Source organism: Sciurus carolinensis, chromosome 7 (genome assembly GCF_902686445.1).
Source record: "Sciurus carolinensis chromosome 7, mSciCar1.2, whole genome shotgun sequence".
NCBI lineage: Eukaryota > Metazoa > Chordata > Mammalia > Rodentia > Sciuridae > Sciurus > Sciurus carolinensis.
In genome coordinates this window covers 153,585,529-153,600,615 of record NC_062219.1, presented here as the reverse complement: position 1 = coordinate 153,600,615, position 15,087 = coordinate 153,585,529, and the positions used below count along the sequence as shown (strand labels likewise).

At 48.3% G+C, this 15,087-nt stretch overlaps 1 protein-coding gene across 4 annotated transcripts in view; it reads left to right on the top strand.

The window, feature by feature from the left end:
* Ripor2 (RHO family interacting cell polarization regulator 2) overlaps positions 1 to 15,087 on the top strand; it is a 104,852-nt gene that overhangs the window by 47,508 nt on the left and 42,257 nt on the right. For all 4 annotated transcript variants that reach the window (XM_047559043.1, XM_047559042.1, XM_047559044.1 and 1 more), the window contains exons 2-7: positions 5,587 to 5,713; positions 6,878 to 7,033; positions 7,855 to 7,933; positions 9,496 to 9,519; positions 10,624 to 10,677; positions 13,233 to 13,382. In XM_047559043.1, the coding sequence (XP_047414999.1) occupies positions 5,587 to 5,713; positions 6,878 to 7,033; positions 7,855 to 7,933; positions 9,496 to 9,519; positions 10,624 to 10,677; positions 13,233 to 13,382 (590 nt within the window). The remainder of the gene's footprint in view (positions 1 to 5,586; positions 5,714 to 6,877; positions 7,034 to 7,854; positions 7,934 to 9,495; positions 9,520 to 10,623; positions 10,678 to 13,232; positions 13,383 to 15,087) is intronic.

The window sequence follows — 15,087 nt, the reverse complement described above, 5'->3', positions numbered from 1 at the left end:
TGGTTTTGAAGAAAAGCTAATCTATAGACTCCTTAACACAGCTCTAAAAAATAATCTAATAAACAAGCAGGATACAAAGTTTAGCATGCGAAATGCTCAAATGATTGTGCTCTACATGGAAAGGGAAGAGTTGAAGAATCTCAAACCCACCAAAACCCTGCTGGTGGAGCTTTGGTTGGTTTAAACAGCATGGATCTTCTCTCCCCGTCTCCGCTGCCGTCTTTCTACTTTCCTATATTTTCCTGACAGAGGAGAGTGATTTTATGCTTTAATAACAACTACAAATAATCTAATGGTTCCTGCTTCCCTCCACAAGTCTGAGCATCTTAATTCTAACCATCAAGGTTGACATTCTAACCGGCAGGGCTGCTTGCCAGTTGCTTTATGTATGAATGGCTGCCTCCAGCTCTTCTGCTCTGAGCTAGTCAGTTTGGAGCATCCGGCCTGGTGGTGTTGAAGGTCGGCCAGGTGCTGGGCATCAGGACCCTGACCTTAGCATACCTGGCCCCCACATCCTGTAGTGGAATTGTTGAAATCCGAAGAGCGAGACTCGCCACCCAAGCTAATCACACGCACAAGGGTGTTTCATAAACCACAGTGCCAGCTGGCCAAAACCTGGGGTCCTGTGTGTGGAGCTGTCACCTAGACGGGCTCCCCAAACATTCCTCCATCCCTGTGTCCACAGCTGTGGGTGGTACCGAGGTGTGCCTCGGGGGCCTGCCTCCCAGGCTGCTGTGTGGATTCCTCCCTGGCCCATCTGGAGCAGCACCTCCAGGCTGATTCCTATCAGAGTCAGGTTACATCTGGGTTCTCCAGGTGGCTGGAAATGACCCCTCTGGATCACAGTCATATTCTACCTGTCATTTCAGGTCCAGTCGCAACTCGAGACCAGGGGACGAGGGGGGTCTTCTGACCCCTGATCTCCTCTGCCTCCCACCTCCAGGCCCAGGGCTCTTGCCCAAACCTGCCTGCTGCTTTGCTGAGCTTCCTTCTGTTGAGGTCAGGCTGCGACGCTCTGCGTCCGCAGAGGCCCTGTGTTTATAACACGTAAAGCCTGCTTCCTGTTTTAACTTCAAAGGCCCTAGTGTGGTTTAATTGGAACTTGGCACTGCACCGCTAGGGAAGATGATGTGGCTGTCATTGAACCCAGAGGACAGAGCACTGTGGCTTTCAGGCTTCTGTTTCTGAGGTGCCACTCAGAACGGCAGCATTTTTTTCAACTACTGATTAACTGATTGATTGATTGATTGATGTGTGATACAAGGACCAAAACCAGGCTGCCCTACCACTAGGCTGTGCCCTCAGCCCCTTTTATGTTATTTAGCGACAGGGGCTCGCGAAGTTGCCCAGTCTGCCTCAAACTCGCCATCCTCCTGACTCGGGCCCTCCAGCTGCTGGGATCACAGGCATGCGCCACCAGTCAAGGTGGCAGGGATTCTTTCCAGAAAGATCCTCTTGTTATCCTGGGTTGTGGGAAGGGCAGGTGGGGGCAGCTGCCTGGTATGGCAGAGGAGGCTCCTGCAACAATGCCAAGTGCGGAGCAAACCATCTGCCTAAGATTTAAATACTAGCTGGGCTTGAACACACCGAAGTCAATGTTCTGGTCAGGCACAATGGAACCCGCCTGCAATCCCAGCATCACAAGTTCAAGGCCAGTCTGGACAACTTAGTGAGAACCTTTCTCAAAATGGAAAATAAAAAGGGCTGGGGTGTAGCCAGTGGTAGAGCACCCCTGGGTTCAGTCCCCAGTATAACACCAAAAAAAAAAAAAAAAAAAAAAAAGAATATTTTGCAGGAACTTTCAGAAAGACCAGGGGAGAAGTTAACAGCTATGGACTGGAAACATTTTTCAAAGCCCAGTTCTAAGTAGCAGCCAAGATGAGTTGTTTTCCGTAGAACTTCTTGCTTATTAGCTATAGAATATGGTGATCTCAGCAATAGGTATCAGGTGTAGTCACTGAAGTTTTGCAAATAAAAATAATGAAGTTGTCATATAGCTTAGGACCCAAGGACTTCCTGGGGGAATCTGAATTATTCTAATGTAATCAAAATTTATGAAACCTTATTTCTTGGAAATCATATTTCTCCCCTGCAAGACTTATAAACATCTATATAAATATAATTGCTATGCAACACAATGATCTTGTATATAAAGTCCTCTCCTCCACACTGCCAACTCCAAGTGACTGCAGTTTTTTACAAAAAGAATTTTGCATCTATGAATAATCCATGAATACATTTCCTCTATCAGAATTAATAGAATGCATAAAATATTAAAATGTCGCTGACTACCACTCCATCGCGCTTCTCCATAGCTCATCTGCCTGTGGCTTTCAGGACATCTCTATGAATATGCATTGCTTTGTACAGCTTTGTTTTTAACACTCCAGGTATCTGTAACTGTGTGTTCTGTAGCTTGTCCTGGGGATCCTTCTGTGTGGACATATTATTGTTTACTGCTACATATTTTTCCATCCTTCCATTCCTTTAATTACTTTCTTGTTTTGTTTTGTACCAGGGATTGAACCCCAGGGGGCAGGGCTTACCCACTGAGCCACATCCCCAGCCCTTTTCATTTTTTATTTTGAAAGAGGGTCTCACTAAGTCACTTAGGGCCTTGCTAAATTGCTGAGGCTGGCCTTGAACTTGTGATCCTCCTACCTCAGCCTCCAAGCCCCCAGGATTACAAGCACACAACACTGCCCCAACCTCATCCCCCACTTTCCTAGTATTACAAACACTGCCTGTAACGAACATCCCTGTATATGCCTCTTAGTGCACCTGGGTTTTTGTCTAGAGGAGATACCAAAGAAGTGAGTTTTACATTTTTAACGGATACTGCCGAATTGTCCTCCTGAACTTCATTACTCTTGTTCACCCTACCAGCTGTGACACTGCCTTCTGCTAGTCCCATCTTCAGGTTAAGGTTTTTGGAAGGTTTGATGCACCTGGTATTAAAATGCAAATTACTCTGTCAGTGGGGAATGAAATCAAATCCTTCAAGTAGCATCAGGGTGATTTTGCTGGGAGCTGGGATCTGGGAAGACAGCAGGCTGTGGGACTTCCCAGGAGGCAGGAGCGGCCTGAGGACTTGGGGCACCAAGAGTGGGATGGTCTGAATGGAACCCTGTGGGGGGTGGGGGGGTGGGAAAGAACAGCACTCGGGAGCCAGGGGTCCGGGCTTCCTCCTGTCATCACCCGGCACCTCCTCAGGCACTGGTGTCCACCCTTAGGGACGCTGTTGGTGGGACAGAGGTCTCAACCTGCAGCTCCTGGCCAAAGTCTTTCCCACTTTAGATGATGATCATTCCTAAGACCACAAGGCAGAGCATCAGCAAGCCTGCTTGCTCTGCCCCCAAGAAAGCGTGACGGAGCGTTTCTGGGACGTGCCCCTGCCCAGGGCACTTCACAGCTCAGAACCTGGGCGGCAGTCTTTCAGTCTCAGAGCCTTTCTCACCTGTGATAGAAAGAGCGGAGGAAAGGAGGCATCTGGACCCAGGTTTTACTCTCCAGTGTCCCTGTGACGAGATGCTTAAGATTGGCAGAGGAGGGTTGAAGACTGAATGCCGGTTTTTAAAAGTTGGGTTTGATAGATTGCACAAGACTCTTATTCCCAGAAGTTTTAAATTTTCAACAAACTTGGCACCTTTTCTTTCTCCTCTCCCTCTAGCACTCGGTCTTCTTTTCTTTTTGTGTAATCGAATCTTCTAAGACAGTGGCTTCCAAACTTTGCTGAATATCAGAATCATCTGGGGACCTTTTAAAAGTCATACCCAGGTCACACCACATATTAATTAAAGCAGAAAGCCTGGGGGTTTCAAAGTAAATTACTGTGATCCAATGGATAAGAAAAAATACACGATTTTGGCTTAAGAAATACACTTTCAGGAAGTACAAGAAGACACAGTTAATATTTAAATACTCCCTTTTTCTGTGATCAGAGAATGTTCATGATACATAGACATATTGGGCAATAATTTACAAAATAAGTGCAATACTAATATGATTTACTAAATTGAGACTTCAATATAGGGATCTGGTGATCAGATTATTGAGCACAGGACCAGGGTTGCAGGTCAGGGGCGGAGCACTTGCCTAGGCCTGGGTTTGATCCCCAGCACAGCAATGAAAACAAAATGAAAATACTGGATACAAAAAGGAACCCGGGCCAGTCTTTCTTGACACTCCGCTTTACCAGGAAGGCACCTTAATGAAACGCAGACCCCTGTCACCCACAGAGAGCACCTGACGCCCTCTCCCTGAGGGACTGAAGGAATTCAGGTATTCTCACACCCTCCGGCGGGGGGAGTGACCAGGAGCTTTCTGCACCTGCCTGTGCCTGAGCCACACACGTGCATTACTGCTGCTATTAACCTTTTACACACTTTGACTTCATCACTTCTAAAAGGCTAAAAGAATGACCCAAACCGAAGCTTCCCCTCCTGAGAGGCATGGGATCTTCATCCCACACAGGTCAAAAAGCGAGCCCACTGGCCACTTCCAGATCTGCTGCTGCGCGAGTCAGCAACTGTACCCCAAAAGAATGCGCACAAATCCCAAAGCTGCTTTCTCCTGGCCAGGGAGGAGCGGGGAGGGATTTAACACCAGCAGCATGGGAGAGGAGCTGCTGTTACTATTATGATTTATTAATTTTTTTTTAGCTTTTCTTTCTTTCACATTGGGTATTTAAGGGGGACATTGCTGATGTTCCTCAGACAGAATTTGGGGTCTGCCCCTGGGGAAGGCTTCAGTCTGGACAGTCTCCCTTTTCTCTCTAGCTCAAACCTCTGTGACCAAAGTCAAGGGTCTCGTGAGACCATGGTACGTGGCTGTGATAATCTACAAAGGAGAGCACCATCTAGGGCAGTCCAGGGAAGACCGCCCTTGGGCCTCTGTCCAGCTGTGGCAGTGGGTCCCAGGGAAGCCAGGCTGGAGGCGGGGGCAGGGCTGGGGGACTCCCACCGGCCCCTCCCGGGACTCCGGGGCTCTGCCAGCGCCGAGCTAACCTGGTTGTGGTTCCTCTGTGAGCGCTCCTTTAACCCTCTTCCCGGCTCCTCCTCGCCCTGGCACGGTCCTGCCTCACAGAGCCCCTCAGGGCAGGCAGGGCAGCACGTTTCAGTCAGTGCGTCTCTGAGCAGCCTTGGGTTTCAGCCTCGTGACTTCTGAGTGTGGAATTCTACCTGCAGGCTGGCCGTGCTGTGCTCCAGTGGCTTCCTTGTGTGTTTTCATTGTCGGCGGATGGAGGTTAAGGGTGGCTGAAGTTCTCATATTTGGGAAAGTGTGACTGGCCCTCGTAAAGAGAAGAACTGCTAAAAGAAACCTAAAGTGATGGCTAATTTCATGTAATTTTTATTTATTTTGGTCTAAGTACATGGGTATCTACTTTATTTATTTTTTTAACCTGAGAACTAAACACTTTGTGGGGGGGACATGCTACAGGGAAAAAATCACCCCAATGTCTCACAACCCTAGTGACAAGGACCTCCAGACTCACTTCACCTTGTGTCACACCTCAAACTATTGACAAGCTGTGTGTTTCCGTCTAAACCCGCCTGGAGTTTCCATGATTTTTCTCCTTTCTTCCAGGACTGCCAACCCGACTCCCAGAAATCATGTTGGTAGGGTCCCAGTCCTTCCCGCCTGGAGGGCCCAATGGGATCATCAGAAGCCAGTCCTTCGCGGGGTTCAGCGGCCTTCAGGAGAGACGATCCAGGCAAGTGCAGGGATCTTGCCCTGGGATGGGCTTGTTGACACGTGGGTGCACGCAGCCCTGCCAAGACACACACGCTCATGCACACACACCTGTGCCAATTTAGGTGCCCCATATGAAGTGCTATAGCTTCTTTCCTGTCATTTGGATTCCTCCTGCTCAGAGGGCCGGGGGTTTAGGACAAGCTGGTCTGCGTGTGGCCCTCTCCATCTTCCACCCCTCCCACCCCTCTGGAAGCACATTTTCCATTACACTCAGAGTTTGGAGACTATGTTTGGTATGAAGTTATGCAGTGAATAAAGACGCAGCTTCACAGATTGACGCGACAACCAGATGTCACTCAGTCGGAGGTTGTGAAAATGTCTCCTGCTCTCCCTAGAGTGTAATCTAAAACCAGAAAGCCCAGGTAGCAAAGAGGCAGCATGCCGTCACATTCGATCTCAGCGACTCTGACGTCATAAAGTCCCCCAGAGGACCTACGTGCTGTGGCCTGGGACAGTGATGACAGAAGAGCATAGTAGCCTAGGGACAGCGGGCACCAGTCTCCTGTCTCTGCTATCCCACTGGGGCAGATCAGTGAGCATCTGGCCTTCGTCTCCTGACCACCCACAATGTGGGCTGAAGTCACCAGGAGCCTTACCCCTGTACCCTACGTGTCTGCCGTCAGTAGAGGTGTTGAGTTTTTATAATTATAGCTACATAATTTAAAACAAATAACCTTAAAGGAAGGCTATCAGAACTGCTGTGTGTGCGTCTCTTTCATGCCACATGGGCTTAGTCGCTTGTCAGTCAGCTGTGCATCATAAGGGTCTCATTCACAGCCAGGCCGCCTTTAACAGAGGCTGTCTGACCTTGCGCCTGGTGGGCATCGGGTTGCACCTTCTGCACCTGCTCCCCGGGGCTTCCTGAGGTTCCAGTGAGGCAGTGCTCACTCAGAAGGCAGGTGACTTCAAGGAAGCTTGGCCTTGCGCCAGGGTAGCCTCTGCCCCGCCAACCTCCCAGATTCCACACTTGACCCACTGAACCAAAAACTAAATGCAGGAGGCTCAGACCTGTCCCTACCCAAGGGCACGCAGCCGTCTTCAAAGGACAGTCACGTGAATGGAAAGACTATCAGATCCTTTTGGAAGTTGGAGGGTCCCAATCTCTTTTCTTTTCTTTCTGTAGGTGTAACTCCTTCATTGAAAATTCCTCAGCTCTCAAGAAGCCCCAGGCCAAACTGAAGAAAATGCACAACTTAGGACACAAAAACAACAACCCTCCCAAAGAGCCGCAGCCTAAGAGGGTGGAGGAGGTCTACAGGGCCCTGAAAAAGGGACTCGAGTAAGAGCACTGGCCCTGACCAGGCCCTCGGCGGAGAAGGGGACCCTTGCCTTCTAAGAGGACCAGAGGGTGGGGGAGCTAGCCCGTGAGGTCACTTCGGGGAGGGGAGCTGGCCCACGAGGTCACTTCCGGGAGGGGAGTTAGCCCCTGAGGTCACTTCCGGGAGGGGAGCCAGCCCGTGAGGTCACCTCCGGAAGGCTGCTTCCTTAGTGGGTGTGTCATTCTTGCTCGGCTCTGGGAAGCTGTGATGATCCTGGAGACGCGGGGCAGGTCGGGGTTCACATCCCTTCCTCCACGCGGAGGGAGACCCCAGCGGTCCTCGCCTATGGAGGCGCAGCCGTGTGGGTCTCGAGTCCGCAGTGCGCGCAGGCTGACCGTCCAGAGGCTGTCGCAGAGGGCTTCTCAGACCTCCCTGAGCACGTTACAGGGACTGCGCCCAGAGTGAGATCGCCTGGCCTGTCGTGAGGCATCTCAGTCTTGTGCTCACAGGAGCCTGAGAATCAGGACCCACCACGGGAGCCTCGTCGTCCCCGCCCACGGGCTCTTCATCTCCGGTCTGTCAGACCTGCGGTCTTTTTTGATAATCTGGACAGGATCGGACACAGTTGCTAGAGCTTTCAAAGACTGGGAAGGTAGAAGGCCCCTGACGCACAGTGTTCAGACTCTTTCATTTCCCAGAGCTGGGGATGGAAGCCAGGGCCTGCCGCATTAGGCCGGCGCTCTGCCACTGAGCCACGCCCCAGCCAAGGTTCAGTTCTTGACCCCCAGTCAAAAGGAGAAGGTCAGCGGTGACAGTTCACAGCGACGTCTTGTCTTTGCAGTGAGTATCTGGACGTTCACCAGACAGAGCTGGACAAGCTGACAACTCAGCTAAGAGACATGAAAAGAAACTCACGCCTGGTAGGTTTCCCCAGTGGTGAGCGAGCTCCCACCGTGGGGTTCTGGCTTAGCATCTTCCCTACAGTATGGGGAGGGAGGAGCGTTGAAGAAAAGCAGGTCCAAGGGGCAAAGTGCCACCTGCTTGCTCTTGTGCGTCTCAGAAGGAAGGAGAGCACTTTCCTCTTAGTGTCTATTTCTAAGGTTCTCAGCATTTTCCAAGCATGCTTATAACCAGGAACACACTTTATGAGAAATCCCCTAAATCCTCCCAGCCCCCAAATACTGTAAGGAAAGGAAAAAGTGGAGTTTTCCTAGCATGGTGTTAGTGCATTCAGAATTCAGAACTAGAACATTTATCACCAATTTTAAAAAATATATATCTCAGTGGTGCCAGGGAGTGAGAGAGGCCCCAGGAGGTAACTGGGTTGAGAAGTCAGAGGAGTCCTCAGACTGGCCCACTGAACACTGTGCTGGGAACTTCCTGTATCCCAGTGCATCTGTGAGCACTTGTCTGGTTGAAAAGGTATTCCTGATGCCTACGCTACTGTAAATGATTTTGCTCTCTGCTAATGCTATTTTGCCTTAATGTTGGAACGCATCAGAAAACCTGAGGAAAGACCACATGTGCCTCAGAGGTGCAGCTATAAATGGAAAAACTTTTGTCCTTTCCCTTTTTAGGAGATGGGCTAAAATGTGTATTGTCCTTTTCAAAGGCTCCCAGGTTAAAGGCCTTACCAAGATTAAGTGCTTTTATTTTCTACTAGTGTTTTATAAATCACCCCATGGTTGGGGCTCCCTGTGGCATGGCCTTCACCCTTCTTGGATGCCCTTGAGTATCCAAGATGGCGGCCAAAGGGCCTCCTGGAGAACAATGGAGAATGGGTGGAGGAGCTTCCACCAGGACCTCATGTGCCATAAAAAGCCTTCAGGTGGAGGACATAGGGATGGAGCACCAATTATACTGTGATATTGCAAGCACACAGGAAATGAGCTTGCATGAAAAACAATTAGTGAAAAGCATTATCTCCACCCTCAGGAATGCTTCTGAAGTACCAATTTTATTTGTCTAAACAGCAAGGCAAGTATTTTTTCAACATATATACCATTGTTACATTTCATGTTAACATCACTTTTTATTTTTGTCAGTTCTCTCATGGTGCTGGGAAGGAACCCAGAGCTCGCACACGTTAGGCCAGTGCTGTGCCTCTGAACTGCACCCCAGCCTGTCATCACTCATTTTTTAAGACTTTAAAAATGAGCATGAATCCACATACCCCTCAATGCATGGGAGAGGAGTGACGGAGGCAAAAGAAAACCCCAAATACCCCAAGAGTCGGAGAAAACTGGGTACAGTTCTGGGAACTCAGAGGGCAAATAGATATTCGCTCTTTAAACTACTTTTACCCATATTTAAAATAATCGGATTTTTAACTCTTAATGCGAATGTCAAAATCCCAGTAAAATCTCGCAGGACTGATCATTGTCTTTCAAGCTAATGTGGAAACGCAGACTGAACTATTAATATTGGTGACATTTTTCAGGAAGATATGTTTTAATCTACATTCTCCTTTTTTTAATTTTAGGGTGTGCTGTATGACTTAGACAAGGTAAGTGATGGTTCCATGTTGGGGTTTTTTTGAAAGATAAAACTGAGTCCTTGACTAGGTGTTCATGAGAGACCCGAGGGCAGTAAAAACTTAGAGAACCAGGTATTTTTCTAATCGTGGAAAAATTCATGCTTTTGTCTAATAAGCATGATAAACACCATGATCTACAGATTCAAAAAAGTGTTCAGGGTCACCTCCATAGAAATATTGCCGTATTGTAGGGTCTTCCCATGTTTTGATAAGTTAGAGGACTTTTGAAGTTTTGAAGCTTTTAGCTGGACAGTCTTTAAATATTAACTACCGCATTTGATCATAGCTAAGACTTCTTTGATTAGAAGATGCAACATTAATTTATGTGCCACTAAGAAAATAAAAATGATTCCAGTTAAACTTGGACAGTTCTTTCTTTTCACTTAAAATCTGTATTTTGCCCTGTCAGAACATTTTCATGCTGATTTAGACATGGATTTCTTTCTTTCCTTCCTTTTAGCTACATAGGAGTTGCTCTCTGGCCACACCTTTCTATGTACACAATAATTTTATTTCAATGCTGAATCATAGTAAATTCTTCCTGAAGATATTTAAGGTCAATTAAACTCAATGCATAGAAAAACAATGACATCTCTAACTCAGGTGACACATGATCCATGCTAATTCTCTGTGAGCACACATAGGCAGCAGCCTGCCTTTGGCCAGTGACAATTATGAAGTGCATCCCAACTTCCTGGATGCTCAAATGTGAAGGGGAAAAGCCCATTGTGGCACAGAGAGAATATCTTATAAGAATATTTAAATATAGTCCAGCTTGTCACTGTCCTGCCAGAAATCCAACACCTTCCATGGGTCGCCCTCCCTGACATTGAACACAAAGATCACAATAATTAGCTCAACTTCACCTTAGAATATCTGATATTTTGAAAAATATTTTTCAAATTGATATTAGAGCATCTCCAAAATAGCAACAAAAATGAGAGAGAAAAAACAGCATCGGCTGTTTTTCTTTCTTTTTTTGCATGAGATGACAAAAAGAAATATTCTTTCTCACAAACCTAAATCACTTGAATTGTGAGTGACTGTACTTCTTCAAACTTCTTTTAATTCCAGCAAATCAAAACGATCGAGAGATACATGAGGCGCCTGGAGTTTCACATTAGTAAGGTAATGGAAGTGCCCATTGTCTTTGCTCCTGGTTTTCAGCTCTCAGTGACTGATCAGTGCACCTTTGGCCTGAGCGTAACACCTAGACCAAGCAGAGTTTCTTACCCAGTTGACTCCTAAGCTGCTTAGCAATTAAGGCCTACAACGAGCAGCAGAGAGGTGGGCAGTGAGAGCCCAGAGCCTGAGAGCCCAGCACGGTTTGGCTCTGCTGCGTCCTGGTCTCTCCTGAAGGCCTGCTTCCTGTGTGGCACTCGCAGGGCTAATGGAGGACTCACAGGCTCAGCGGGGTGTGCATAGACATAAGATGGGCTCAACTGGCCCCCTCAAAATCTTCACCCTTGTCTGACTTCACACTCCAATCCCATGTACAGCCTGGCATCCCATCAGCTCCTCCCTGAAGACCTGCAGTTGTTTAAAGGCTCTGCCCATGTGCCTGCCTCAGTATTTCTCAAACTCCTCTCAAGCTTCTTCCATTCATATGCCCTGGTCTCAACATCTCTGACATCCAGCCCTGAACCCTAGAGATACTAGTATGATGGACAGGCCTGTCGCCCCTTTGTTCTGGACGCTATGGGATATCATCAATGTCACTTAGAGATTCCCCTTTGGGGACATATCACAACACTAGCAATTTGTTTTTACCCACACCAATCAGCCTCTCTTACCAGTGGAAGGCCTGGAGGATCTTAGCGGGTCTCCCTGCTAGGAGTCAGAAGCCTTGGACTCTGGCCCTCAGCTCTGCCCACTCATTCTGTCCCTGCGTGGAACTTGCCTTTCCTCTCAGTGCAATGGGACTAGGGAGGTACACATATCCAGCCTAGCCAATCCCAAGATTCCTTTTGCCTTGAAACTTGAATATGATGTATGTGTGTGTTCCCACTTTGAAAGATATTTATTACCTGGGCACATCTGAAGTTGCTTTTATTTCTGCCAAACTCAATAAATAAAGCAGTGTTATCCATCAGAAGGGACCTGCCTGGCTACATTGGAAGAGGTATCGACACACTGTTTCTAGAAGTTGTCTGGGGATCTCTACATCAGAACACCCATGGTGTTCTTTTAACCTTTCAGATCCCTGGCCCAGCCCCAACCTCCTGGACCAGAATGGGGCCTGGGTGTCAGCACTTCCCCACGCTCAGCAGGAGAGTCCCAGCTTAGTTTTAAAGCACAGGAACCACACTGTGCGCCAGTCACCCACCAAGAGATCCAACCAGCCCCTGAGTCTTCCAGTTCCCTCTTAATCAGAGATGAGTCCACGGAACATATTCAGAGTTTAGGAATTCCTCTCAGCAGAGTTGAGTGAATCCTGGAAATAAGTAGCAATAGAGAGGAATCTTAAACTCTGACATCTGGGACAGGTGCCTCTGTCGGAACCTTGAACTCTGACTGTCTTTTAGACAGTCACCTTTCGGGGTAAAACACAGTTGCTGCTCACATTTCAGCTTCTGATCTATGGCATAAGCCACCTGTCTGAGGAAACAAAGTTCATGCCAGAGTGAAGACCGATATCATCGTCGACAGGTAACCGCCTCTCAGAAGTGGCAGGTTTCATGTGCTTCTGCCCATGCCCAGCTGGTCATGTTGTCTGCCTGGCAACTTACACGGTGACTGTGGCTGGGTTAGTGTGTTGGTAACCGAAGAGAGTGCAAGACTGCAGACGTCATGGGAATGACCAGGACGTTTTCCAGCCTCGACCATAAGGACACATTCATAGAACTGTGCGGCTGTCCTCTGTGAGATGGGCTGAGTGGTCAAACCCCTGGCCTCTGCCCCCTCTGTGCCCATAGACACCCAGGGTCAAGTCACCTTGGGCTGATAGAGAAGCACTGCCTTTGGAGCATGAAATGGTTGTCAGGTGTGTCTGCTCAGTGTGACCAGTCATTGTAAGAGGGTCTGTTACTACAAGAAACACAGTGTAGTAAAGGGGGGGTGTTCATTTCCATTTTTTCAATGTATTTTTGAATTGTGGTATGATTTGTATACAAGAGATCACAGTTCTTATGTTTCCATTGAATACGTTTTAACAATTAAATTCTAATCTTAACCATTGAATAAATTATTTTTTCTAATTATTGAGCCAAGACTAAACAAAAGATTGTTTTTAATAAAATGCTGAATCTGGATGTGTAAGGTCACCTTAAGATAAGCTGGTGGGTCATATGTGACAGTTCTCACCATAGACTGAAGCTGAAACCCTTCCAGCCTTTGCTCCACCGACAGAGGCACCTGTCCCAGAGGTGCAGCTCACTGAGTCCACCCCAGACCTACAAGCCCAGCCCAGAGTAATTTTAAACAATTTCAATGACAGCCCCCCAAAAGACACAGGGTTGTATAACTAGAAAGCAGGATCAGAGTGAGATCTTTGTTGAGAGAGAAAACGAGTCACCATAGTAAAAGTACAAGTGATTGGTCTCTGTTCAAAAAAATAACATGTCTACAAGGTTCTCCTTATGGAGGCCAGAAATGCGAAGTCCGGAAGCTCCTGACAGTGCCCCACGCGACTTCCTCCAGCCTGACGAACACTGACTGTCTGCATTTCTGTTGGACCCTGGCAGGTGGACGAGCTGTATGAAGCCTACTGCATCCAGCGCCGCCTCCAAGACGGGGCCAGCAAGATGAAGCAGGCCTTTGCAGCGTCCCCGGCCAGCAAGGCCGCCCGGGAGAGTCTGTCCGAGATCCATCGGAGCTACAAAGAGTACACGGAGGTGCGTGTGCCCACCACCCGCTTCTCCACCAGCCCTCACCTGGTTGGGCCCCTCCCAGTGGCCACCAGGGCAAACGGGGACCCTCACTCCCTCCACTCTCCAGACAGATCATGTCATGGTCAGCCCAAAAAATATAAGCAAGCAACAGTGCTCTGACTTTGTTACTTCCATACACGTCCAAATATTCTAGTGTACATTCTGACCTCGCTTTACCTCTGTGGCCCAGTGACTGCTGCGGGGTCAGCACTGGGTGTCAGTAAAGCCCTTGCCTACAGCTCTGTGTGTGAGGGCCATGTTTATCTTCCAGGAGACAAGCCACAGAGCCATGACAAGTGTGCTGTTGTGAGCGCCTGGGTCTGGGGCCAAGCCCTCCTAGGTCACCCGATACCAATGTCCTTGACAAAGTGGCTGAATTATTAAGGCTGCACTTCTCAGTATCCCTTGGGTCCTTTATTCAGAGATCTGATTTCATGAATGAAGTCATCGGCCTGGCCTGACCAGGGCATGCTAGACAAGCCCCAGGCTGGGCATCTGCTTCAAGACAGCTTTGTGCACACCTCCTGTGCTGCCCACTCATATAGGCTAGAACAGCGCCCTTCTTGCCTATACTTCCCTTTTCCAAACATTGTTTTCAATGCCTGAATAGGATAGGAATTCAAAGAACAAAATTATACATTGAAAAAGTTATTTCCATATTGTCAATACAGTTGTCAAAATATTTTAAAAGTCACGTGTGGTATAGTATGATACTATTGCTCTGTTAATACTAATAGCTACTAAGATTTCAAGGCAGTGAAAAATATATATGCTTAAAGTTATCTGCAGTACATAATGTGACACCAACGTGTGCCTGCTGTCTCGGTGTCAAGGTCACACACTGTACAACTGATACGGCTGTGACTTATTTCTACATTTATGGCATGGGGATGTGGCAAATTTTAGGCAGAGTTTAGTGGAACTAAGGATGTGACTTTTCCCACCCACCCATCCGAATATATGGGACCAGAGGTTGAGACCCCCAACTCAGAAGCACTCCTAGTTCCTGAGACCTTGTTTCTATAGGTCTATGCCTCTCACATCAAAACAGTAGTTCCCAATTATAGAGGCTGCTCATAGCACACAGAGGGCACTTCAGAAACACCCAGCCTGGCTCAGGTGCCAGGGCATGGCTTTGTGACTTTGCCCACAGATTCAAAGATGGGGTGCTCAATTTCAGCGAGAGGAAGGACTACCTTAGAGTAGGAAGACATTCAGGACTTACAGGGCTACGCACCTCTCTGACCCTCTTGTGGCATATGCTCTGCAACCACAGAAGCCAGGCTTTTATCACGGAGGGTGCAGGGCCAGAAGGTGTGTGTGGCCATGGTCATGGACCATGGACGGCTGCGTGGGTGAGGTGGCAGAGAACTATGAGCATGATGCCTTCGACAGGTAGCCGAGCTGCCTCCCAAGTGTCTCAGATGTGGTGGCAATCCTGCGGGCACGAGGACACAGTGGTGTTTCCAGACACTGTTCCTTCCAGAGAGCCCGGGGCCCTGAGAGGCAGAATGGTCACACCGCTGAGACCTGGTTTTCTGAACTTTGAAGTGCTCGTTGCTCTGTGAGGCCCCGAGCCCCTGTAAGGCAAAAGGCAGGCCCTTCTCTTTGCATCCCATGAAAGTGGCCATCCGGAGAGAACTAAGGAACAAATGAGAATCAGAGGCCC